The sequence below is a fragment of the Trichosurus vulpecula genome, chromosome 4, assembly GCF_011100635.1.
Source record: "Trichosurus vulpecula isolate mTriVul1 chromosome 4, mTriVul1.pri, whole genome shotgun sequence".
NCBI classification, from domain to species: domain Eukaryota; kingdom Metazoa; phylum Chordata; class Mammalia; order Diprotodontia; family Phalangeridae; genus Trichosurus; species Trichosurus vulpecula.
The window spans coordinates 440,788,300-440,814,133 of record NC_050576.1 but is presented as its reverse complement, the minus strand read 5'-3'; the positions used below and the strand labels follow the sequence as shown (position 1 = coordinate 440,814,133).

General features: G+C 52.3%; 1 protein-coding gene across 1 annotated transcript in view; it reads left to right on the top strand.

Annotated features, from left to right (window-relative positions):
* ANKFY1 (ankyrin repeat and FYVE domain containing 1) overlaps positions 1-25,834 on the top strand; it is an 84,464-nt gene that overhangs the window by 50,438 nt on the left and 8,192 nt on the right. The window contains exons 8-22 of the mRNA XM_036754925.1: positions 2,926-3,130; positions 4,266-4,334; positions 4,679-4,878; positions 5,482-5,579; positions 13,060-13,270; positions 14,480-14,578; positions 14,913-15,066; positions 16,133-16,301; positions 17,328-17,446; positions 18,179-18,335; positions 20,474-20,674; positions 22,093-22,269; positions 23,183-23,330; positions 23,641-23,731; positions 25,629-25,753. Coding sequence (XP_036610820.1) covers positions 2,926-3,130; positions 4,266-4,334; positions 4,679-4,878; positions 5,482-5,579; positions 13,060-13,270; positions 14,480-14,578; positions 14,913-15,066; positions 16,133-16,301; positions 17,328-17,446; positions 18,179-18,335; positions 20,474-20,674; positions 22,093-22,269; positions 23,183-23,330; positions 23,641-23,731; positions 25,629-25,753 — 2,223 coding nt within the window. The remainder of the gene's footprint in view (positions 1-2,925; positions 3,131-4,265; positions 4,335-4,678; positions 4,879-5,481; positions 5,580-13,059; positions 13,271-14,479; positions 14,579-14,912; positions 15,067-16,132; positions 16,302-17,327; positions 17,447-18,178; positions 18,336-20,473; positions 20,675-22,092; positions 22,270-23,182; positions 23,331-23,640; positions 23,732-25,628; positions 25,754-25,834) is intronic.

The window sequence follows — 25,834 nt, the reverse complement described above, 5'->3', positions numbered from 1 at the left end:
CAAACTCCAGTGGCTTCCTCTCACTTCTGGCAGCAGATGCTGAGTGCTCAGGTTGTCATTTGGCCTATCCTGATTTGGCCCCCTCCTCCCTTTCCTGCTGTTCTTACTTCTTCCTCTCCCCCCAGCGCTGTGACCCTGGGCTTGCTGCTCCTGAAACGTGATAGTCCAAGGTTTGGGCCTTTCCCCCACTGTGGTTCTCCCTCCCTCCTCATCTGCCCTCCCGATCCCCCTTTATACCAGTGCCTCCTTCTGTTGATTCTCCTCAGGTTACTGACTGTTGTCTCGTCTGTTCAGCTGGGCGCTCCTGGAGGGCAGGAACCTCTGGCCTTCGTTCTGGGAGCGATGTATAGTGGTGGCCCCTATGCTATGTATGCTTATAAATATTTCTCCACCGACTACACAAAGGGTGGCTCTAACTCTTTTGGTTCTGAGTGGTCTCAGTGGGCATTACTCTCATGAGTTCCAGTCATTGTTCCTTTACTCGTCTTCTGTACCTTTTAAATGCTCTTTTCTTGAGTCAAGGCTTCTGGGACTCCCTTGGGATGTCCAGGGCCTCCCCAGCCTGGATTGCGGGTGCCTTGCGTATGCCTGCAGTGGGGCTTGGTAGCCATGACACCATGCTCCCCCTCAGCAGAGGAATGTGGACATGGACATAATTCTCCTCTTCCTGGGGGGTCATGGTCATACTATCATATCCCCAGGGAATCCTGCTCCTCTCCACAGGCTCCTGGGCCCGGGCAGGCCCTAGGTTGCACCTTGCGTGGCAGCCAGTCACACCCCTCATGGCTGCATTCCCACCAGGGTGCCTGGGCTGGTGAATCAGGCGGCTCTGGGGGAGGGCATGGCCAGGGCCCCGTTCCTCTTTGGGAATGAAGTCTCTGTGTTGGTTTATCGGGAGGCACTTGAGGATCTTTGTTCTGGTGCTTGTTTGGCAAGAGCCCCTTCCATGGTCTGATGAAGTTGATTCTTGGCTGACCTTCCAGTAAGCGTCTCTACCCCTTTGTCTTGGGGGTGCAGCCTGGCTGCATTGCAGAGCATTCTGATTTGTGAGGGACCTTTGGCCCTGTTTTCCCTCCTCCTTTGTCTTGGGGGAACCAGCCTGGAAACTCCCGAGGTTTATGAAATTGTTTGTTCTGCCAGAATGTGGGGAGAAGTGTCCCTGCTAGGACCTAGAGGGCCCCCAGCAAGGATCAGAAAATGTACTGGAAGGAACAGTGAGAAAGAGAATGAGAAACTTGAACCCTGGTATCTAGCCTGAGGCTGCAGTCGCGTGGCCATCCTCAATAGTAACAGCTCCATGGTGGCGGCCACGTGTGCCCTGCCCAGGCCTAAGATTGTGGCCGTAGCCACTGCCTCCTGTACCTTCTAGGCCCAAGCGCCTAGGCCCAGTCTAGAAACTGAAGCTGAGATGGGAGGAAACAGAAGAAAGTGCGAGATACAGAGAGCCAACATGCCCATTCTGGCACTAGCCCTGGGAGCTCTTGATGAAGGTGAAGTGGCCTGCCCACACAGCTGGTACGTGTCTGAGGCCAGGCCCGGCACTCTGTACATAGGGGTGCTGCCTGCCTGCCTGCCACGGGATTGTGTCTGATGGTGCAGCACGAGAGGCTTCCTGGACGAGGGGTCCCTGAGTTGGGCCTTGAAGCCAGGACAGGATTTCAGGAGGAGCTGAGTATGTTCTGTAGGGGGAACACAGGAGGTGATGGAGTGTCCTCAGGGTTTGGCAGAGCATGATGTGTGCCCCAAATTAAATGTAGGGACCTGAGGCTGTGGGCTGGTTGTGGGGGCCTTGAGGGCTTATCCAGCATGGTTGGGGGGGCAGTGGGCCAGAAAAGGGTCCTCTGCATACCTGGACCTTTCCCTTTTGTAAACCATATTAATGGAAGGTTTGGCAGTGTCTGACTTCCAGCCAGGTGTGGCTCCCCATGTTGGCATCCCCCAAATGTGTGCCCAGGGCACTCAGTTGGTTCAGGGCCACTCTCAGAGTGGGGGACAGGGCAGGGAGGGCTCATTAACCCACGCCTGGGTTCTTTGGAAAACTCAGAGAGCATCCTTTTTACAGAGAGGGTGACTGAGGCTTAGAGAGAGGTGATTATCAGAGCCAGGTTTCCAGATCTCTCCTACCTTTCTACTGGGAGTTGGGCTCTGATGTAAGGCCTCAGGAGCCATCCCCTCAGACAGAGCTCTCCCTGGAACCCCTGGCCAGGCTTAGCCCCTCCCTCCAGCCTGCTGCTTAGGACTGAGCTAGGAGGTGCCGGGGGACCAAGGAGAAGGAAGCGCACGAGCGACCCCAAGAGCTCCACGCAGCTTAGGCTGATCAAGCAATAAGCGTTTATTAAGCCGTTGCTGTGTGCCTGGCTCTGTGCTCTGGGGAGATGAGGGAGCTGTATGTGAACATTCCCATGGAGTCTTCCACATTAGAGGAGCCAGCTAGTCTCCTTCATCAAGTGCCAAGCTTCCCGGTGGCCCCTATGCTAGATGCCGGGATGGGGATATGTGGGTGTGTGTGGGGAGGTTCAGAGTATAGAATGCACCCTGCCCCGTCCCCCTGTCCTGGAGCGGGAGCAGCTGCCAAGTCTGCTGCCTGCATTGCCCCCCTTCCCACTTCTGATTGGTATGCTGGCAGGGCTCCTCTGCCTAGAGCTGTTCACCAGTACGGTCCCAGGGGCCTCCTGGCCAGAATTGCCTCCTCAGCACTTTTTGTGTCTGTGAATGTGTGTGTCTGTGTATGCACACATGAATGTGTGTACATGTGACTGTGCATGGATGTGTGAGTGCAAATGAGTGTGCATGTGTGTGGTGGTGTGTATGCAAGTGAGTGCATATGTATGCATGTGCATGTGTGCGTTGTGAATGTGATTGTGTGTGTGTTTGCATGCATGTGCAAGAGATGTGTCATGTTTTCCTGAATGACCTCCTCAACAGGAGACAGCTTCGCGGCCACCTTCCTCATTAAGAATGGCGCCCTGGTGAACGCAGCCACTGTGGGGGCCCAGGAAACGCCGCTGCACCTGGTGGCCTCATCCAGCTGCAGGAAGGGCCCGGACGATGTCACGTCGGAGATGGCACACATCACCGAGTCCCTCTTGCAGGCCGGGGCCAACCCCAACATGCAGGATGGCAAAGGCAGGTGAGTGCCGTGTCCTCGGAGGGCCCCCGGCTCTCATGATTCAGGCAGGGCTCTGCTCATTCAGTCCATGGAGGTCGAGTAGTCTCTCCAGCTGGGCCCTTTGGCATGGTAGGAGGGGTCGATCTCCCTGCCAGCCTCTGCCCCAGGCCAAGCAGAGCGGGTCTAAACTTGCTTTTCCATGACGGCATCATCTCTTTGGGGTCCCAGTATGTGGAGTTTACCCGTGCGGCCTACAGAGTGCTCTGTGACTCCCCCGGGGCATCTGGCCTGGGCCCAGACACAGACAGGCCAGCCATGCATCGTCATTATATTTGGGGGGGCCACTGCACCCCAGCCTTTGCGGGTAGCAGCTCCCCACTTTTTAAGGGACTCTTGACCCAGCCTCATAAACATGCTTGTTTTGTCTGGCCACGAGCCCCTTCAGGATGGCTGCAGGTCCTTGGCCTGCCCGCAGGACATGCGGAGGCTGCAGCAGAGGTCAGGCAGCTGCACTCTCAGGCAGCAGGAACCAGAGGCCCAGCCCCTGCACTCCCCTTGCCCTCTCCCAACATGCCATTGGCTTTTATGTTATTGGCCCGATGGGGAAATAGTCCGGGGGCCTTCTCGTTGCCGGGCCACTTTCCTGGGAGGGTCTGGCTGGAACTCTCACCTGGAGGGTGGGATGAAGATGTCGACATGTTGGTTCAGCTGTTTGCCGGAGAGTGGGACACCTGGAAGAGCCAGCTTAGGGTCTCCTCTGACCCTTCCTCCCTGGATGTTGCCCCTGCCCCCCCGGGATGCTAGGAGGACCAAATGAAGGCAGGAAGAGAGGGCAGCTCCTACTTGGTCTCCCCCCTTCACTTCGCCGATGAAGAAGCTGAGGCCTGGAGGGGGGCGAACACCGCAGGTCACAGAGCTGAGGCTTTTGATGCCAGGCCTCCAGCCCCTCAGTCCAGGCTGGTAGTGAGAACGGCTACCCCTCACCTGCTTTCACAACCCTCTGCGAGTCAGGGGGCCTCTTACTGGTAGGAGCCTCCATTAGGAGGGAGGCTGGTTCAGACTGGTCCCCGGGGCAGGAGGGCTCCTGCCTCTCTGGCTGTCTCCAGCCCCGGAGGGGCAGCCCACAGTGACTGTTTCTCACTCTCTCTTCCGGCAGGACACCGTTACACTCGTCCATCATTTCCAGGAACGATGTCGTATTCACTCAGCTGCTGCAATGTAAACGGTATGTACAAGGGCAAGAGGGGCAGGGTGGGTGCTGCTGGGGCCTCCTGGCCTTCCCTTAAAGTGAGGTCTGCACACCTGGGTTCGGCCGGTGTCAGTCACACCGACCCCGAGCAGGTGCTCTTCTCCTGAGCCCCTCTGGGTGCACCGTGTGTGTCAGAGACAACTAACTGGTGTGGAGGGTGTCTGGTGTGTTGGAATGCTCCCCAATCCAGAAATCGCTTCTCAGGCTTTGGCTGCATTTGGAACGAGGGGCAGACTGCCAGATTCCAGGCGGGGTCCCCGTGGGGAGGCAGGCTCACAGGAAGCCATGGTCTGAGGATGCCTGTCCTCGGCCTCTCCTAGGTTAGATCTGGAGCTGAAGGACCATGAGGGGAGCACAGCCCTGTGGCTGGCCGTCCAGTATATCACGGTGTCCTCGGACCAGGCGGTGAACCCCTTCGATGATGCGCCTGTTGTCAACGGGACCTCCTTTGATGAAAACAGCTATGCGGCCAGGCTGATTCAGCGCGGCAGCAACACAGACGCGCCCGACACCATGACAGGTAGGCAGTCAGCCGCATGGACCTCAGAGACAGTCTCCTTCCTCTCCCTCAGTAGGCCTCGCCTCCGATTATGCGGTGGTTGTGGCCAGTTGATTCCGGGGGCTGGAGTTGGCGGCTCCTCAGGCCACCTTCTGGCTGGGGATCCGACCCAAGATGCTGCGATTTTCCACCTTGGTCACAGGAGTGCTGTAGACTGCTCCTTTGCTCGGCCTTCTCAGGACCCAGTAATGATGCCGTCTTAGCTGGGCCCAGTCTCACCTGGCCCCCGGCCCCAGGCTCCCTCAGCAGCTGAGGCCTCGTCCTGCACCCACCAGTTGGCCCACCTTCCTTTCTGTTCCCTTCTGTTCCTGTGATGCAGACCAGCACTGGGCTCCTGGCCTTGACCATCTTGAGTGCCCCGCTTCCTGTCCTTTCTCCGGGCAGCCCACCGTCATCCCAGCACTCAGAGCCAGCCTAAGAAACCCACACGGCACGGCTGTCCCTCTGCACCGTCCCCTTGGGGCCACAATTCCTGGAAGCCCCTCCTTGCCGTCCCCCACACCCCAGCCCCTGTGGGAACGTTGTGTGGAGATCTACCCAGGCATCGGCCTTGTCTCCTTGTAGGAAGCTGCTTAGTCCAGAGAGCAGCTGGATCGGGCAATGAGGCTGCAGCACTCTTCTTGGCGGCCAGTGGAGCCAAGGTCAATCACAGGAACCGGTGGGTAAGTGAAAGTGGCCGGGAGGCCATCCAGGATCAGCCGAGGGGTGTGTGCTCTCTGCTGAGCGGGGGAGGGGAGAAATCCAGGAAGGCTTTGCGAAGGAGTTGGCGTTTGTGGTGTGGAAAGGAAGGGAACAAGCATCGTTTAAGTCCCTTCTGTGTGCCAGGCACTGGGCTGAGTGCTTTACAGATAGGATCTCACTGGATCCTCACAATGTCCCTGGGAGGGAGGTGCTCTTTTATCCCCATTTCGCATCCAAAGGAACTGAGGCCAACAGGCTGAAGTGACTTGCCCAGGGTCACACAGCCTGGACGTGTCTGAGGCTGGATTTGAGCTCCGGTCCTCCTGACTTCAGGTCAGGGGCCCTGGGTGTTGTGGTGCCCCCTCTCTGCCTTGCACCCTAGGTGCAGTTGAAGAGCAGATAGGATTTGGATGAATAAACTGGGTGGTGGTGGGGACTTTCAGTGTAGTAAATGGACTGAGCCAAGGCATGGAGGTTGGAACTTTCAGGGTATATTCAGGGACAGCAGTTAGTCTTATATACTTGAATGGCTGGAAAGGTAAGATGGGATCGGGCTGTAGAGAACATTGAGTGCCAGGCTGAGGACGTTGGACTTCGTTGGACTGAATTTTTGAGCAGAGGTATAGCCTCCCCAGAGGGAAGCTTTAGATGCAGACCAGGGGGGTGACTGTCTACACTACCTTGGAGGGTCCTCATGCTGGAAGTCTTAGGCAAGAGCATTCTGATGGGAGGCCCTCTGTGGGGAGGTGGCCATGCCTGGCTCTGCAGCCTCACTTGGAGCTGGCAGAGCAGCTGCTTTTGGGAACATGGTCCCAGTGGTTTGAGCCTCTCCCTCAAGGACAGTGCTGTTTGGTCCAGGCTCCTGTGTGTGAAGCACTGGACAGACCAGGAGGAAGAAGGAACTTGGCTCTTGCTGGGGCTGCGAGGGAAGTGTGGCAGTAGGAGTTAGGGCGGCGTGGGCAGGGGGACTGGATGAGAGCATGGAGCGGCTGCTCTTCCGCTCAGGCCGGCCCTGGGAGTTGGGGATGGCATCAGGAGAGGCCAGCCTGTGCATTCCATTTGGGGGTCCTGGAAGCCCACAGCTTGTGAATGGGGGGAGGCCAGGACAACATAAGTGAGGGCCGCTGTGGGTTTTTTACCTACTGGTCACTTACCATGTGCCTAGGTAAATTGGCTGTTTTCAGTAGGGGCAGCATTTGGCCCCAGAGAAGCAGGAGGGGTGAGGATGATGCTGGCTGCTCCTCAGTGAGCCCTGGGGAGGCTTGGGTGTCAGCTGTGGGCCTGACACAGAGGCAGGGAGCTTTTCAGCAGGTCCCTGGGCCTGGCTGCATTAATGTAGGAGATGCCGCCAGCTCGGGGGAGCCTGAGGGATGCCTCGAAGGGCCACAAAGGAGAGACAGAGTCAGAGCAGAGAGCGTGTGGGCAGAGGTCAAGGAGAGAGAAGGCTGTGGGACTAGAGGAGCAGTCAAGGATGAGAAAGTGGGAGGAAAGAATGAACCATCAAGAAGCCTTTATCAAGTGCCTGCTGTGTGCCAGGCACTGAGGATACTAGGGCTAGCCCTCAGGGAACTTCCATTTTAATGGGGGAAGGCACATGTGGGAGAAGCCAGAAAGCTGCAAATCAAGTTTTTCTTTTTTTTAAATTTTATTTTCAACTCAAACACCAGCACACAAATACAGAATAGAGAAAAGAAAGAAATCATTTCATATGAATCGGAAACAAAACATACCATAAACTTAAATATTGGAGCTTAAATACAAAGTAAGAAAGAAAGGGAAGCACGTCACATGCACAGCAGAACCCGAGAGGATTCAAGATATGGAGCAATAACTTTCCATTCCAGAAAGCCTGTATGATAAATGCTGGGCGTTGTGTGGAGAGCTGTCCATCTTTTCTTTGCTCCCTTGTAAGTTTTCTTTTGTTGTCTGCTGGGCACTGTTTACTTTGTTCTCTCCGCCCGCCCCCAGGTGACAATTAAGTGCAGACATGTTTTTCTCTAGCCACAGATACATACATAAACATATACATATATACATGCATACATAGATATACTTTTCCAAATACATTCTACTACTGATCTTTGTTTTTATGTTTACGCGTATCGTTTCCTATCCCTCTTGTCTCTTCTGCTTCACTTCTACCCGCTATCTTGCCCTCCTGTTCCTCCCCTATCCTCCGGTTCCCATAAATCCGAACTCCCTTCCATAACCCCTATAACCTATTCCCTCCCTTTTGCCTCTAGCGATCCCTCCCCTATCCTCCAATTCCCATTGCTCTAAACACCCTTCTGTACCCCCCTTTTACCTATTCCCCCCCCACCCTCTAAAGATCCCTCCCTTGTCCTCTCCCCTTCCCTATCCCCTTACCATTTTATTTCTTCTGAATTTAGAAGACTTTTATACTCTTCTAAATATATATGTATTGTTCCCTCTTAAACCCATTCCTGACGACAGTAGATTCCAGAACTACCAGTCCTCTTCCCCCATCTAATTCCTCTGTATGAAGTCTTCCTCTTGCACCTCATTTGTAGAAATGAATTACTCTTTTTAAATTCGTATCATACTCAGGTTTACCCCAATGTTTCTTATGAGTTACCCAATTATTAATAGGAATCTTAGACATATGGTTTGCATTTTATGTATATAAAAAGTAAACAATCCGTCCTTATTGAATCCCTTGTAATCAGTTTTTGTATGTACCTTATGTTTCTCTTGGCTTTTGTATGTCAAATCTTTTTTTAACAAAGTCTTGAAAGTCTGACAGCTGATCAGATGTCCCTTTTTTTCATTCAGGATAATGCTCTACTTTACAGGGTGTGATCTTTTCGGTTGGAGCCCCAGGTCTTTTGCTCTTTGATATAGAGTGTTCCAAGCCCTGCAGTCCTGTATTGTCTCTGCTGCTAAATCTTGTGTGGCTCTGATTGTGGTGCCATCATATTTAAATTGTTTTATTCTTGTTGCTTTTAATATTTTATCCTTGAGCTGGGGGCTCCAGAACTTGACTACGATATTCCCGTGAGTTTTCCTCATAGGATCTCTTCTAAGTGGTGTGTGATGGATTTTTTCTACTTCTGTTTTCCCCTTTAATTATTTCTTGTATTATATCAAGATTCTTTTTCTGATCATAGCTTTCAGTTAGTCTGATCATTCTTATGTTTTCTTTTTTTTTGTTTGTTTTTTGGGTTTTTTAAAATTTATTTAATATTTTTAGTTTTCAGCATTGATTTTCACAAGTTTGAATTACAAATTTTCTCCCCATTTCTACCCTCTCCCCAACTCCAAGATGGCATATATTCTGGTTGCCCTGTTCCACAGTCATCCCTCTCTTCTGTCACCCCACTCCCCCCCAACCCCTTTTCCCTTACTTTCTTGTAGGGCAAGATAAATTTCTTTGCCCCATTGCCTCTATATCTTATTTATTAGTTGCATGCAAAAACTTTTATTTTGAACATCTGTTTTTAAAACTTTGAGTTCCAAATTCTCTCCCCTCTTCCCTCCCCACCCACCCTCCCTTTCTAAGAAGGCAAGCAGTTCAACATAGGCCACATGCATATCATTATGTAAAACCCTTCCACAATACTCATGTTGTGAAAGACTAACTGTATTTTGCTCCTTCCTATCCTATCCCCCTTTATTCAATATTCTGCCTTAACCCTGTCCCTTTTTGAAAGTGTTTGTTTTTGATTACCTCCTCCCCCTATCTGCCCTCCCTTCTGTCCTCCCCACCTTTTTTTTATCTCCTTCCTCCTTATTTCCTGTGGGGTAAGATACCCAATTGAGTGTGTATGTTATTCCCTCCTCAAGTGAAATCCGATGAGAGCAAGATTGACTCATTCCCTCTCACCTGCCCCTCTTCCCTTTCTACAGAACTGCTTTTTCTGGCCACTTTTATGTGAGATAATTTACCCCATTCTATCTCTCCCTTTCTCCCTCTCTCAATATATTCTTCTCTCATCCCTTAATTTGATTTTATTTTTTTAGATATCCCTTCATATTCAACTCACTCTGTGCCCTCTCTCTCTCTCTCTCTCTCTCTCTCTCTCTCTGTGTATATATATATATGTATATATATATATATATGTATATATATATATATATATACACACACACACACATGTATGTATGTATGTATGTCATGTAGGAATGTAAACAAAACAGTTCCACTTCAGTGAGTCCCTTATGATTTCTCTTTCTTGTTTACCTTTTCATGCTTCTCTTGATTCTTGTGTTTGAAAGTCAGATTTTCTATTCAGCTCTGGTCTTTTCACTGAGAAATCTTGAAAGTCTATATTTTGCCTTGGAGCATTGTACTCAGTTTTGCTGGGTAGGTGATTCTTGGTTTTAATCCTAGCTCCATTGACCTCCAGAATATCATATTCCAAGCCTTTCAATCCCTTAATGTAGAAGCTGCTAGATCTTGTGTTAGCCTGATTGTGTTTCCACAATACTCAAATTGTTTCTTTCTGGCTGCTTGCAGTATTTTCTCCTTAATCTGGGAGCTCTGGAATTTGGCGACAATATTCCTAGGAGTTTTCTTTTGCAGATCTTTGTCAGGAGGCAATTGGTGGATTCTTTCAATTTCTATTTTACCCACTGGTTCTAGAATATCAGGGCATTTCTCCTTGATAATTAATTTCTTGAAAGATGATATCTAGGCACTTTTTTTGATCATGGCTTTCAGGTAGTCTAATAATTTTTAAATTGTTTCTCTTGGATCTGTTTTCCAGGTCAGTAGTTTTTCCAATGAGATTTCACATTGTCTTCCACTTTTTCCTTCCTTTGGTTCTGTTTTATAATATCTTGATTTCTCATAAAGTCACTAGCTTCCACTCGTTCCAATCTAATTTTTAAGGTAGTATTTTCTTCAGTGGTCTTTTGGACCTCCTTTTCCATTTGGCTAATTTTGCCTTTCAAGGCATTGTTCTGTTCATTGGCTTTTTGGTGCTCTTTTGCCATTTGAGTTAGTCTATTTTTTTAAGGTGTTATTTTCTTCAGTATTTTTTTGGGTCTCCTTTAGCAAGTCATTGACCTGTTTTTCATGGTTTACTCGCATCACTCTCATTTCTCTTCCCAATTTTTCTCTACTTCTCTAACTTGCTTTTCCAAATCCTTTTTGAGCTCTTCCATGGCCTGAGACCAGTTCATGTTTTTCTTGGAGGCTTTTGATGTAGGCTGTTTGATTTTGTTGACTTCTTCTGGCTGTATGTTTTGGTCTTCTTTGTCCCCAAAGAAAGATTCCAGAGTCTGAGTCTGAATCTGAGTCCATTTTTGCTTCCTGGCCATGTTCCCAGCCAACTTACTTGACCCTTGAGTTTTTCAGTGGGGTATGACTGCTTGTAGAGTAGAGAGTACTTTATCCCAAGCTTGAGGGGCTGCGCTGTTGTTTTCAGAGCTATTTCTACACCGAACTAGCCACACCAGCGCTACTCCTCCCCCAAGAACCGCCAAACTGGACCAGACTCAGATCTAAGCTGCCTCTGCACTCCTGCTCAGATCCACCACTTAATTCCTCCCACCAGGTGGGCCTGGGGCCAGAAGCAACTGCAGCTGTAGCTCCATAAGCAGTCTCAGAGCTGCACCACCTCTGAGCCCCCTGGGGCGGTGGCCAAACTGCGAACTCCTTTCACTCCATTCTAGCTGTTCTACACACTAACCTTCTCTGTTGTCTTTGGTGTTTGTGGGTTGAGAAGTCTGGTAACTGCCACAGCTCACTGATTCAGGGTGCCTGTTCTGCCCGGCTTCCAGTCTGGTTGGTCCAGGCACAGCTCATGCTCGGCTCTGCTCCGTTCCGCTCCCAGTTTGGTGGGATAGACCTTGCCCCGTGACCATCGACGTTGTCCTGGGCTGGAGCCCTGCTTCCTTCTGCTATTTCATGGGTTCTGCAGTTCTAGAGTTTGTTCAGAACCATTTTTATAGGTGTTTGGAGGGACTTGCTCATGCAAGTCCCTGCTTTCCAGCCGCCATCTTGGCTCTGCCCCCCATTTTTATGTTTTCTTGATCTGTTCTCCAAATCTGTTGTTTTTCTTATGTTTCACTTTCTCTTCTCTTTTTTCATTATTCATATTCATATTTTGTTTAATTATTTATTGATGTCTTATAATTTTGCTGGCTTCATCTTGCCCAATTCTAATTTTCAATTAAGATTCTGGATCTCCTTTTCTAATTGGTTGACTTTCCTTTCATAATCTTCTTGTTTTTCTTGGATTATTTTTATTTTTTTAGTTTTTCCTCTATCTCTGTCATTTGATTTTTAAAGTCTTTTTTAAGATCTTCTATAAATTTTTTTTGGGCAAGTGACCATTTGACATTGCTCTTTGAGGGTTTCTTTACTTCAGTATCCTCCTCTGAAGATGAACCCGTCATCTCTATTTCTGTAATAGCTTTCTATGGTTGGGTTCTTTCTCCTTTGCGTATGCATTTTTTTTTTTTGGTGGTAATAACTTGATTTTTGTAATCACCTCTAGCCCTGGGGTATGGGAAATGGTGCCTCTTGCCCGAGAACTTCAGTTCTCCCCTCTAGCTTGGAACCAAAGCCAAACCTCCAACTTCCTGTAAGTGCCCACAGCCAGGGGCTTTCTGCCTCACTGCTTCTGTACTCACTGGGCGTGTGCTGGTTCCTTCTCACCTGCCGCTCTCTGCAGCACAGCTGGGTCTGGCCTTCCTCATCAGCAGAGGTTCCCTCCATCTTCCTGGGCTCAGACACCCAACTCCCCTCACTTCCTGGGGTAAACATTCCTGTGACTGGGGCCAAAGCAGCCTCTCAAACCAACTAACCCCAGGGCTCGCTGTTTCACTGACCCCAACCTGGAGGTCTTTACTCTTCACCAGGACCAAAACTCCTGTTGTGCCACTATTCCGAACTGCTCTAAGGTACTATTTTATCTCTTCTGGGGGAAAATCTGGAGAGCTTGGAACTTTCTGACCTCTACCATCTTCCCAGAATACTCTCCTCTCCCTTCCCCCTGACCCCGCCGTGAAACAAACCAAAGCCCTTGTTAAGGACTATGTCTGTGCTTAATTGTAGCCTTCTTTGGGGGCGGGGAGGTGGGGAGCACGACAAGGGAGCAGCGCTGAGAAGAGAACCAAAGCCAACCTGCCAGGGAGCCAAGGCAAGCCCGATGCCTGCTCTTGGTTCTCTAGGCTGACTTGTATATTTGAGTCCTCTCTTACATTCTGCTGTGCACATGGCAGTGCTTTTTTTTCTTTTCTTATTATGTATTTAAGCTTAAAATAATTAAATTTTTAAAAAAAGGATTAGGAGGCTTGGTGCCTAGAAGCCGACAAGGGCAAGGAGCACCAGGTGGATGCTGGTGATGATCAGTGGGCTGAGGACATGGGGGAGGGCCTTCATCAGAGCCCCAAGTACAGATCATGATGCAGGCTGGGAGTCAGTGGAAGGGTGGCCAAGGTCCTTCTGTCTGGTTTTCACAAGGAGCCATCCTGCCATGTGTTTCCGTTTAGGGAGAAACACCACTGCACACAGCCTGCCGGTACGGCCTGTCCACCCTGACGGCTGAGCTCCTGCAACAAGGTGCTAACCCGAACCTTCAGACTGAAGAGGCCCTGCCGGCAGCCTCAGGCCTGGCTGAGGGCGTCTACCTGCAGACCCCACTGCACATGGCCATAGCTTACAACCACCCAGATGTTGTGTCTGTCATCCTGGAGCAAAAAGGTGAGTAGCAGCATGGGGAGCAAATAGCTCTCTCCCTGGGGTCCCCTCCCCATCCCCTTTGTTGGCTCTCTCGTCTCCCTAATACATCCTCTGCTCTTGAGCTTGGGGGGGCGGGGTCTTCTTCCTGTGCTCTCTCGGCACCCCCCTACCCTGAGGCTGTTGGCTCTGGAGCCCTCTCCAGCTCTGCTGGCCAGGGGGAGGCAGGCAGGCAGGCCCCTTTCATCCTGTAGCTGACCAGGGTATGGCTTAGCTGGAGATGTGTTTGGGTGTGGGCCTTCAGACAGTGATGGTCAGTGAGTGCTTAGGAATTGCTGAGGCCCCCTCTGCAGCCAGGGCTGCTGGGTACATGCCTCAATAGGACCTCTTACCCAGACCTTGGGTGGGGGTGGGACACAGTGATTTCATTTTTCTCAAATCAAGAACACACCAGGTCTCTCGCAGGAACAATTGAGCTTCTGTTCAGCGTTCACATGATAGTTTGGCAAAGAGTGCGCAGTGATGAGGAGGGACACTAATAGACAGGCGGTGTCCAGGGTGTTAGGCTTGTAGTTGGAACTCAGCCGGTACCTGAGGGGGGCTTTCCTTGGGTCTACTTGGCACCTGTGGGCATAAGAAGGAGCCAGGGGACTGGATTGCAGGAAACCCTGCTCCTAATTGGGGCTGCCCCAGAATGAGGTAGCCGGGCACTTGGTGGGCTTGGGGAAAGCCCCCTGGCAGAAGTGGCCAAGACCTCGGGCACATCTTGGAAAACCACTGGGGAAAGGGGCTTGTTCTGAGCTTCTTCGGGACCGTTAGTAGTTGGCTGGCTGTTGTTCTTGGTGCTCCATGGGGACCAAAGGGACATCAGGATGTTGGGCTCAAGGTGCGGCATGTCCCACTATGGCCATCCATGTGAACATTTGGGGTGGAGACTCCTCTCAGTTTGCGCATCTTGTGTTTCTTTTGAGCTTCCACATTCCTGCTTTGCTCTGAGAACACAGCACCCTCCTCGGTGTGGGTACGCCCCACTGATGGTGCCATGCTGGTACCCTCTTGGGCACAGGTGCGCCACACTGGGCATTCCTGTGTCAATGTTTCCCATGCCAGAAGTTAAGAGGAATGTCGGGAAAGATTTTGATATCCAGATCTCATTGAAGTTTGGTTTTCCGTGCAGGCTTCGGGCACCACCAGCAGTCTGATCTAGCCTTTTTTTTTTTCCTTTTAATTTAGCTAATGCCCTTCATGCCCTCAATTCCCTGCAAATCATCCCGGACTTCAGTCTGAAGGATTCCAGAGACCAGACTGTCCTGGGGCTGGCATTGTGGACAGGTAAGGCCCGGTGCCAACGTGATGGAAATGCCAACATGGGCCACTTGTCTAGGACCTGTCAGCACTTCCAAAAATTCCCAAGGGACCCATGACATGAGCGGGCCCCACCTGTGTGGCCTTGGGCCTGAGGACGCTAGGATCCAGGTGGATTGGCCTTGCCCTTGCCCATGACTGACCCGGAAGACCCAAGGCATGTGGAGACAGACGCTTGTGGTGTTTGCCCTTGCTCTCTCCTGCCTGCTGGGTCTGAGCTGTGTGGCCGTTGTCCACCTGGGACACCATTGTGTGTGGATGAGGCTTCACAGTCTGTACTGGGGATTGGGGCCTATTGCAGGGATGCACACAATAGCGGCCCAGTTGCTGGGGTCGGGAGCCTCCATTAACGATGCCACGCCCGATGGCCAGACACTTCTGCACATGGCCATCCGCCGGCAGGATGGCAAGAGCGCCCTCTTCCTCCTGGAGCACCAGGCAGACATCAACATCCGGTGAGGAGGGGCTGGGCAGCAACCCTGGGGAAGCCAGCCTGACATGTGTGTGTTTTGGTGTGCTCCTGTGTGTGTGTGCAGGACATGCTCCTGGGCACCGCTGAGGTGTTGGGGGGGATATGTGTGTGTGTGCACGCACAGGATGTGTGTGTGGGTGCAGGGTGTGCTCCTGGGCACCTTTGAAGTGTTGGGGGTGTGTGCGTGTGTGCAGGATGTGTGTGTGTGTGTGCGCGTGCAGGCCATGCTCCTAGGTACCCCTGAGGTGTTGGGGGTGTGTGTGTGCCCATGTATGTGTGTGCGTGTGTGTGTGTGTGTGTGTGTGCGTGTGTGCCCATGTATGTGTGTGTGTGGGTAGAAGGCATGCTCCTGGGTGCCCCTTCAGAGCCGTTTGTGGGGTGCCTATGAAGCCTGACTGCCCTGTGCCCTCTGGCTTTCCTGGTGCTTCCTTCGCTGCCAGTCCTCTTGCAGCACAGTCCAAATCTTAGCCTTCTTATCTGGGATCACCATTGGTTCCCCATTCCCCAAATTCCTCGATCTGGCATTCAAGCCCTTCACCTCTAGTTTGAAGCCTGCCTGTCCTCCTCCTTGTGCTCTCTATTGTCCACATTCGTCCTGTTTTCTACCGCCTCCGTACCTTTGTGTAGGCTGTACCTCCTGTCTGGAAGGTACTCCTTCCACATCTCTTCCTGTTACCATCCTGCTCCTCCTTCAAGACCCACCTTAGATGCCACCTTTTCCTCTATCATGCTTTATTTTGTGTCCTGTTTATGAGTGTGTGAGGCATTTCTCCTTTGGATCACACCTGCCCATGGGGAGAGGACTGCCGCTTTCTCCTTGGGTCCTCAGTGCCTTGCACACAGTAGGAATTGGCAGATGTTTCTTGAATTGAATAAGAGAAAAGCAAATGTGTAGTCAGCCACTCATCACAGCAAGCTGTCTATTGGTGTCTGGGCTCTCCTGGCATGGGTAGAGGGCAGAGGGTGAGAGAGGCGGGCCCTGGGCTGAGGCCTGGTCTTCTAGGGGATGGAACAAGTGTTAATGCAGGTGTGCGGCGGGGCTCTCGTAGGACCCAGGATGGTGAGACAGCCCTTCAGCTGGCCATCAGAAACCAGCTTCCCCTGGTGGTGGACGCCATATGTACTCGAGGGGCCGACATGTCAGTGCTAGATGACCAAGGAAACCCCCCGCTATGGCTTGCCCTGGCAAGTGATCTGGAAGACATCGCCTCGACTCTGGTGAGACAGTGGGCCAGGTGTGGAGGAGAAGTAGAATGGGGTAAAGAAGGAAGGGAGGGAGGGTGGAAGGAGAGAAAGAAGGAAGTGAAGAAAGAGGAGAAGGAAGAAAGGAGGAATGAAGGGAGGAAGGAGGGAAAGAAGGAAGTGAAGAAAGGAGAAGGAAGAAGGGAGAAATGAAGGGAGGAAGGAGGGAAAGAGGGTGGAAGGAGAGAAAGAAGGATGTGAAGAAAGAGGAGAAGGAAGAAGGGAGGAAGAAAGGGAAAGAAGGAGGAAGGAGAGTAGTGAAAAAAGGGAGGAATGAAGGAAGGAAGGAAGGCAGGAAGGAAGGGAGAGAGGAAGGGCAGAAAGGAAGTGAAGAAAGAGGAGAAGGAAGGAGGGAGGAATGGAAAAAGAGAGGGAAGGAGGAAGAGAGGGCGAGAAGGAGAGCAGAGGAGGAGAGCATTCCTCCGAGCAGCAGCTGAGCTGAACCTCTGGGGACAGTGGAACTGACAGGCTCCCCAGGCCCCTTGGACAGAAGGACTCAGTGGGGAGCGCCCCCAAGGGGCCCAGAGCAGGGCGCTGAGGCGTTTGGCAGCTTGGCCGTGTTGTTCAGTCTCTGGGTCGGGTCCGGCTCTCCGTGACCCTGTTTCAGGTTTTCTTGGCAGAGTCGTTAGAGCGGTTTACCATTTCTTTCTCCAGGGTCCTCATTTCACAGATGAGGAAACTGAGGCAAACAGGTTGAAATGACTTGCCCAGGGTCACACAGCCAGCACGTGTCTGAGGCTGGATTTGAACTCAGGTCCTCCTGACTCCAGGTCCGGCATTCTATCCCTGCACCACTGAGCTGGCACCTGGAAAATGGATGTTTCTTTTCTTTCCTTATTTCTGAGTATGGCTGAATAATTGGTCATGCGTGAACTTAGTAGAAATTGAGAAGTTAGTGCTGGGGCCCGGTTGTCAGCTGAAGTTGAGAGTTGACCAGGGGAGCTGGGCTGTGGCCATCGGGGCACAGGCTCAGGCCGTCTGTGTTCTGGGCTCTTCCTTCAGGTGAGGCATGGCTGTGATGCCACGTGCTGGGGCCCAGGTCCAGGCGGGTGTCTTCAGACGCTGCTGCACAGAGCCATCGATGAGAACAATGAGTCTGTGTCCTGCTTCCTCATCCGCAGGTAGGAGTCCCCCTACCCTCCGCAGTCCACCCTCCCCAGCCCTTCCTCCCTCTTCTGTCTCCCTCCTGCCCAGGGCGTTGTCACTTGCTGTTGGCTCTCAGGCCATGCCCTCAGTCTCCCAGACCCCGTGTCCTTCCTTCTAAGGCCCCCTTGCCCTTAGGATAAGTTAGGGGTCCCCCTGCAGTGCCTGTCACAACCTGGGGTCCAGCATTGCTGTACCCCCTGCCTGGGATGCTCTCCCTCCAGCCCTCAGGGATGGAGCTCAGCTTGGGGGCCACGGGCCATGCCCCATGAGGCCTTCCCTGGTCTGCCTCTTCTCTTTTCCAAACTAAGCATTCCCAGCTCCGTCAGCTGGTCTCAGATGTTCTGAGGTGTAGGCGGATGCCGCATTGACGTGGAGGAAGAGTAGAAGGAGAATCTTCTTGGCCTGCCTGACTTCATGTCATTGGGAAGGAGCCAGCCAAACCCATCCAGCTTTGTCGGGTTGGCACTGTCTGAAGGAGCCTGGGCCCCAGGACCTCAGAGGCCAGGGTGGCTAGACAGGCAGGAACAGCTTTGTGCCAGCCTTAGCCTAGAGGCTTCTGGATGGTGGGCTTGGGCTTAGGCCCCACAGGAGTCCCCGCCCCTCCCAGACTGGAGATAGTGCCTTGAGGTGGCCTTGAGAGGTGGGGAGTGGGCCAGGCCTCATCTGAGCTCATCCCTCAAGCTCTCCATGACCTTCCTTCCTCACAGCGGCTGTGATGTGAACAGTCCAAGACAGCCAGGGGTTAACGGAGAAGGGGACGAAGAGGCCAGAGACGGACAGACCCCCTTGCACCTGGCAGCCTCCTGGGGCCTGGAGGAGACGGTCCAGTGCCTCTTGGAATTTGGGGCCAATGTCAGCATGCAGGTATGCACCTTGGGCCCAGCCCCTTCAGCTCCCACCTCTCACTGTCCTCTGGTGTCCTCAACTCTTCTCTGGCTGGCCCAACCCAGGCCCTTCCTCTCCTGCCACCAGGTCTTTTGAAATCCTCCTAATTCCCAGAAGGCCCATCTGTCTCCCCCTCCCTTGCCCCGGCCTGTGGGTCACTTCTATGGCTGGTGATGGGCACCTGCCTCATCTCCCTGACCTAGCCAGGAAGCTCCTTGAGGGCAGGCCCTCCCCAGCGCCTGCTCAGAGCCTGGCACACATTCACTGTTGGATCAGTTGAGAACTTCACCCCGAAGCCATGAGACTGGAGAGAAGTCTAGAGATCGATCACTGATCTGAGATTTCTAAGGGCTTGGCCAGGGGATGTGTCATCTCACAGGATGGAGCTCCTCTTACAGACCCTGAGGAGTTGAGCCATTCGTTGACTTCTCTTGTTAGAGTTTGTGAAAGATTTGAGCTTGGTGTCTGCACCTTGGGGCCCCCTTTGGAATACAATTCTCTCTCTCCATGCCCTCTTCTCTGTGCTGATGATAGAGGCCAGAGACAGACCAGGGAGGGGTGGGGGCGGGGGGCCAGTGTCCACACCTCTTTAGATCACCGCACCCTCAGCACAGGAGTTCTGGCCCTCGCAGGGGCCGCTATCAGTGAAGAGAGATTGAGGGCTCCTTGAGGAGCCTCCCACAGGTCGCTCCGCCTCACCTTCATTAAGTTTGTGCCTTTTCTTAATTTAAAACATGATTTCAATTTGAGGTTTTTAGTTTCCTTGAAAGAGCCACTGAGTTTGTGGTCGTGCACATAGAATGTTCAGATGTATTGTCTTCTTTATTTCCCTATAGTGAGAAAAAATTTTTTGCTTTAAAATGAACCTTGAAATCCTTACCTTCCCAGAAACTGGGTATCGACCAACATCTGACACTGTACCCAGATAAGGTCAAAATGGATACAAGATTTAGACATAAAGGAGGATGCCATTAGCAGATCAGGAGAGCAAAGGGATAGTTTACCTGTTAAATCTATGGATGAGGGAGGAATTTAGGACTGAACAAGATGGAGAGCATGATGAAGTATAAAATGGGTAATTTTGATTATATAAAATTAAAAGTTTTTGCACAAACAAAACCAATGCATCCAAACTGAGAAGGAAAGCAGAACGTTGGAGAAAAAATTTTACAGCAAGTATCTGATAAAGGCCTCATTTCTCAAATATATAGAGAACTGATTCGATTTTATAAGGCTACAAGGCATTTCCCAATTGATAAATGGCCAAAGGATATGAACAGGCAAAAAGAAATCAAAGCTATCTATAGCCATATGAAAAAATACTCTAAATCACTATTGACTAGAGAAATGCAAATTAAAACAACTCTGCGGCACCCCCTCAGACCCATCAAATTGGCTAATATGACAAAAAAGGAAAACGATAAATGTTGGAGGGGATGTGGGAAAATTGGGACACTAATGCACTGTTGGTGGAGTTGTGAACTGATCCAGCTGTGGTGGAACTATGCCCAAAGGACTATAAAACTGTGTGTACGTACCCTTTGATCCAGCAATGCCACTGCTAGGTCTGTATCCCAAAGATGTCCAAAAAATTACATGTTTGTAATGGAATATTATTGTGCTGTAAGAAATGACAGGCAGGATGATTTCAGAAAAAACTGGAAAGACTTACACGAACTGATGCACAGTGAAGTGAACAGAACCAGGAGAAGGTTGTACACAGTGACAGCCACACTGTTAGATGAACAATCAGGAATGACTTAGCAATTCTCAGCAATCCCATGATCCAAGACAATCCCAAAAGATTAATGATGAGGCAGAACTGATACTGCTCAAATACACACTGAAACACGCTGCTTTTCACTTTTTCTCTTCTTTTTGTTTGCGTCTTCTTGCACAAAATGACTAATATGGAAATGTTTTACATGCTGCGCACGCATAGCCCATATCAGATTGCTTGCCCTCTGAGGGAGAGGCGGGGAGAGAGGGGGATAGAATTTGGAACTCAGAACTTTAAAAACCAAAAAGAAAAGAATGTGAAAATTTGCTTTTACATGTAATGAGGGGAAAACAAAACATTTAAAAAAAGAAAAGAAAGCGATCTTGCCTTCCTCTAGGATGCTGAGGGCCGGACGCCGATTCATGTTGCTATTAGCAACCAGCAGAGTGTCATCATCCAGTTGTTGATTTCCCACCCTGACATCCGCCTGAACATCCGGGACCGCCAAGGCCTCACCCCATTCGCTTGTGCCATGACTTACAAGAACAACAAGGCAGCAGAGGCCATCTTGAAGCGAGAGCCCGGAGCCGCCGAGCAGGTATGTGAGTGAGGCCGGGCAGCCGGACCTGCTGTGAGCCGAGGAGACAAGCAAGGCTCAGGCTGGGGCTCAGGGGAGGAAGACGCGGTTCTTTGGTGGCTGTGCCTTGTACGCAATCAGCGAATATTCTTGTGTTCATCCGTTTGTTCATTTTGTGAGAGCATCACATATTTAAAGGAATAGATTTGAAACGAACTTAGGCCCTGAGGTGAGAGCCTGCCTGGGGTGGGCAGGGGGTGCTGCCAGGGAGCTGGGCTTTGATCGCCTGCTGGCCCAGCCGCATTTGAAGAGGGAGTGACAGATAGCTGATGCCTGCTCATGCTCGGGAGCCCAGAGCGTCCCCAGGGTTAAGGCATTAGGGAAGGCACTCTGCCGAGATCCTGGCACATAGTAGGTGCTTCATCAGTGCCTGTTGACTGACTGCAAGGCAGCCTCAACCATGCACAAGAGTTTTGGTGGCCAAAACCTTTGGGTATCGTTGGGGGCAGGTATATGTCTGTGTGTGCGCATGCACGCATGCGTGTGCATGTGTGTGTGTATGTTAGCCGTGTGTGTAATTGTTTTAGAGAAAGGAAGGTGTGAAGCTCCTTGCTCAGAGTTTCAGGCCCCAGCAGCTTCTGTCTGCTCATCTGTAACTATGACTTGTTTTATGTAGGCAGAGCCCCTCGGGACTGAGAATGTTGGTGAGTTCTGGGCAGGGCAGCCCACTACTCTGTGCTGCCCATGGGGTGGCCTGATGACTGGCGACCAGCGCCGGCTAGGGCTCCCTAGGTGTGCGTGATCCAGTGTGCACCCCCGGGAGCAGTGTGTCTATGTGTGCCAGGCTTTGCACATGTGCGTCCCTCCCTGCTCACACACAGCCTGGTGAGACAGGTGGCAGCTCGTCTGCCCACAAGGCTCATAAGTGAGCCCACCTCAAGGGAGGTGACCTGTTCTTCTCTCCTGAGTAAGCCTCTCTGCCACCTTGGCTCAGAGCACATTCTCTGAATTGGTGCCCATTTTGTGGGAAGTGGGTCCTGCTGTCTCAGAACCTTCGAGGTCCAGCCCTCCAGGTTGTCTTGTTCCCAAGCCCACCTCCAGGCCTTTGTCTGCTCTGCCCTCTGACTGGGCTCTCCCAGGCACCACCGCTGGGGGTCTGGCCCCATTCCCCCCTTGCAGGCACAGGCCCAGCTCCAGTAGGGACCTGGCCTTGGAGCAGGCCTGCACAACCCACCAAAGGACTTTGGGCAGCCCAGGAAAAACCTAAAGGATGTGAAACAGGACTGCATGACGCGCCGCCCACGGGCCACTCTGGCCCTGCCTTGGGGGCTCCAGCCGAGGCAAAGAGGCTTCGGTGGGCACCTTTGTGACGGTCAGGTGTGCTCAGGGGCAGGTGCTCACTGCTCTTCGTGGTTCTGTGTCTGTGCTCCTGGTCGCAGGTAGATAACAAGGGCCGGAACTTTCTCCACGTGGCTGTCCAGAACTCGGACATTGAAAGTGTGCTGTTCCTCATCAGCGTCCAAGCGAACGTGAATTCCCGAGTCCAGGATGCCTCAAAGCTGACCCCCCTCCACTTGGCTGTCCAGGCGGGTTCAGAGATCATCGTCCGCAATCTGGTACGGAGTCTGGGAGGCATTCCCCACCCTCCTGGGATGAGAAGGGAGGAATGCCTGCCAAGGCTGCGTGGGTTGGGGCGGCCTGAGCCCCAGAAGGAGGGGACAGAGTGATGATGAAGACCTCCTTGGTATCAGGCACCCTGCTAAGCACTTGATGTCATTAGGAGCCTGTTTGTCCTATTAGGCTTGGGTTACATTGGGGGAAGCTGAGGCAGACAGAGGGTCAGCGACCCTGTGCCCAGGATTACACAGCCGGTAAGCATTGGAGGCTGGATTTGAACTCAGGTCTTCCTGACTCCAGGACTCTGTGCTGTGGCCCCCCCAAGCTGTGTCAAGTAGGGGGAGTATGTCCACCTAAGGAGGGGTGCAGAGTTAGAAAAGATCCAGCCATTCAGGGGCTCCAGTGCCCAAGTCCTGAGTAACAGGACGGTAGGGACCCCCCTCCAGGCCGAGGTAGCCCATCCTGGGACTCCTGGGGTCAGGGCCGGGTTGGCTCTTGCTCGGAAGCCACTTCCCAGGTCGATGGCCCTTCTTTTGTGGTCCCTAAAGCCAGAAGGTGGAGACTCCCTGGTGTCCACAGACCCTAGTGGCCACATCCTGTGGCTCAAGGGCTGGAAGGAGCCACCCTCTATTTGAACCCAGGATTAGGGTGGTTTCTTTTGCCCCCAGTGGGGAGGTCTGGGGGCCCCCATAGCAGCTTCCAGGCTGGGGGGGCAGTGCCAGGGTGCCAAAGCCCTGGCCCCACTGAAGCCAGTTTGATCCAGAGATGGGAGATTTTCACAGCTGGCCCTGAATTCACTCCTGGGTCAGCATGAGCCATCTCTCTCTCCGGGGTCCTACGCCCGTTTTCTCCGCCTGGCACAGGGTTAGCTTGCATGCCAGGGACGATGCTCACTCCGGGCTCTCTCGGCAGCTTCTTGCAGGTGCCAAGGTGAATGAATTAACCAAGCACCGCCAGACTGCCCTCCACCTGGCTGCCCAGCAGGACCTGCCCACCATCTGCTCTGTCCTCCTGGAGAACGGGGTCGACTTCTCCGCTGTGGACGAGAATGGAAATAATGGTAGCGTGACCAGCGTTGGGCCGTTAGGCTGCTTGGGGAAGGTTGGGCTCCCTCTCTTGGCTCTGTCCTCCCTTGGGGAGGAGGCTCCACGGCCTCATGGTCTGCAGGCCGCTGTCCACAGCATCCTACTCACTGAGGTCCCCCTAGTGGGATGGACAGGCTGCATAAGGGAAACCCAGACTGTTGTGGTCTTCTGGCCTAGACCATAGAGAAGAGCAGTCGAGAAAGGGCAGCGGGAGGGTGCCGGGCTTATCCTGGTCCACAGGCACCAAGCACCTGGCTCCTGGAGTCGACGAGCCTTTCTTTGCAGCTCTCCATCTTGCGGTCATGCACGGTCGGCTGAGTACCATCCGGGCCCTCTTGACTGAGTGCAGTGTGGACGCAGAGGCCTTTAATCTGAGGTGAGCAGCATCCCTGGGGACCAGCCGCATACAGGGGGAGCAAGGAAGGGAACTGAAGCATCGGCAGCCCCAGAGCCCAGCCCGTTGGCCACAGGGCCCCCTCCTCCCGTGAGCAGAGGGCTACAGGGCTGCCCACTTTGATGATGGAGAGTCAGGCCCTGTGACCACAACCCCTGCGCCGCTGGGCATATCAGCGATGGTGCTGAGCTATAGAGGTGTTTCAACAATCCAGCTAGCAGCTGTTGTGGGGGTATAAGACCAACACAACCCCAACAGCAAGAATGCTACCAACACGCTGCAAAAGCACAGGTTCTTTTGATCTGCTTAACTAAGGAAAGCTACGTGAAGGGGTTGACAAGCTTATTTTAATCCAGCATACAAATATCATTCACTTAGTTCAGGGAGAAAAAGCCCGCACCCTGAACTTCAGAACAAAATACAAACAAATTACAAACATCAACAGACAGACCTTGTCTGATTCAAATCCCAGTACATAGTTACCAGAGTTTAACAAAGTCTCAGCATCCAGGTTACAAGCTGGAAGGCCCTTAGCTACAGCTGCCTGGGGTCTCTGCATCAGCGCCATCACCAGTGAGAGCCCTTAATCAATTACAAACAGACAAACCCAATACAATTCATAGTTACCAACATCCAGGTTCAGCCCGGGAGCTCAGAACAAGGGCTGGCCCAGAGTCACGTGCGCCACCACGGCTGTGGGTAAGAGCTCCAAAAAAAGAGAAAGCCAACCCCTGGTTTTATATCTTTTTCAGGGTCAGGGGTGAGTCACACATGCGACTCACCCACGTGACCTAGAATCATCACAGAGAGGCAGACTTAAAAGCCTCTGCTGTCCCAGACATGTAAACTAGGCCCTCGCTGGAGTTAGCCCCACCTTGGGCCCCACCTTAGTTGCCAATCCACACCCACATAGATTTTACACCTAATAGGGGTTTGGGCCTGGGGCTTAGCACCTAGTAAGGCTCAATGAAATACACTGAATTACTCAAAGGAAACAAAAGCCAAACTCTTCAAGGGCACTTGTTGAACTAAGTGCTAAGGAGCCCATTTTGCTTACCAACACAAGAGGAAACCCCCATGTCCATGCTGGATTGATCTCCAGCACATCAGCCCCTTCCTCTCCTGGACGTCTCTGCCCTGGGCCGACCCTCCTTGGGCCCCAGGCAGGGAGCATTTCTGCCCCTTCCCTTTCTCTCTTCCCAGAGGTCAGCCTCTTGTCAGGTTTGTCGCCTCCTCCTGCAATATCTTTCATACCCTGGAAACATCTGTCTCCACCCAATCTTCCTTCGTACCTCCTGCTGCATGGCCTGTAGGCATCACAGCAGAGGCAGTGTGTCTAAAACAGAGCTCATTCTTTTCCCAAAATCCCATCTCCCCTCTCCATGATTTTCCTGTTATTCTGGAGGAAGTTGTCTTGCTGAATTACAAGTCTTGTTGCAAAGATATAGTAGGGAGTGGGGAGGCACGGAGGACAGGCCCTGGCACTTTTTCTGGCTGTGCCCCTTGCCTGGCACGTCCTCCCTCCTCCTCTCCAATCAAGCCCCACCTCCTGCAGGCCCCTACTTTGGCTCTGAGGTTACCTTCCACTTACATTAGAGTGTGAGCCCCTGACCTTGCCTGAAAACAGGAAGACTATGTCTGCTCGCATGATTTCTGTACATCTTCAATACCCCTGCCTGCTGGGTCTTCTGTGGCAGGGCCCAGCTCTGAGGCCCCTCCTTGGCAGAAAGTGCCTCCTCCCCCTGACAGCCTGGAGAAATGAGCCTGGACAGTGGGGCTGGCTGGGTTGGCCTGAGGAGCTGTGAGACAGGCCTGGGCTCCAGGAGACTCCCAGGGAAGGCCAGACTCAGACGCCTCCTTTCTCCCGCCTTTTTGTTAGGGGCCAGTCACCAATACACATCCTGGGCCACTATGGCAAGGAGAATGCAGCCGCCATCTTTGAGCTCTTCCTGGAGTGCATGCCAGAATACCCTCTGGACAAACCCGATGCTGAAGGGAACACAGGTGAGGGGGCAGCCCAGAGCCCATCTGAAATGCCAAGAATTCCAGTGCAGGGAATTGGGCAGCAACAGCTGGGGAGGGTCT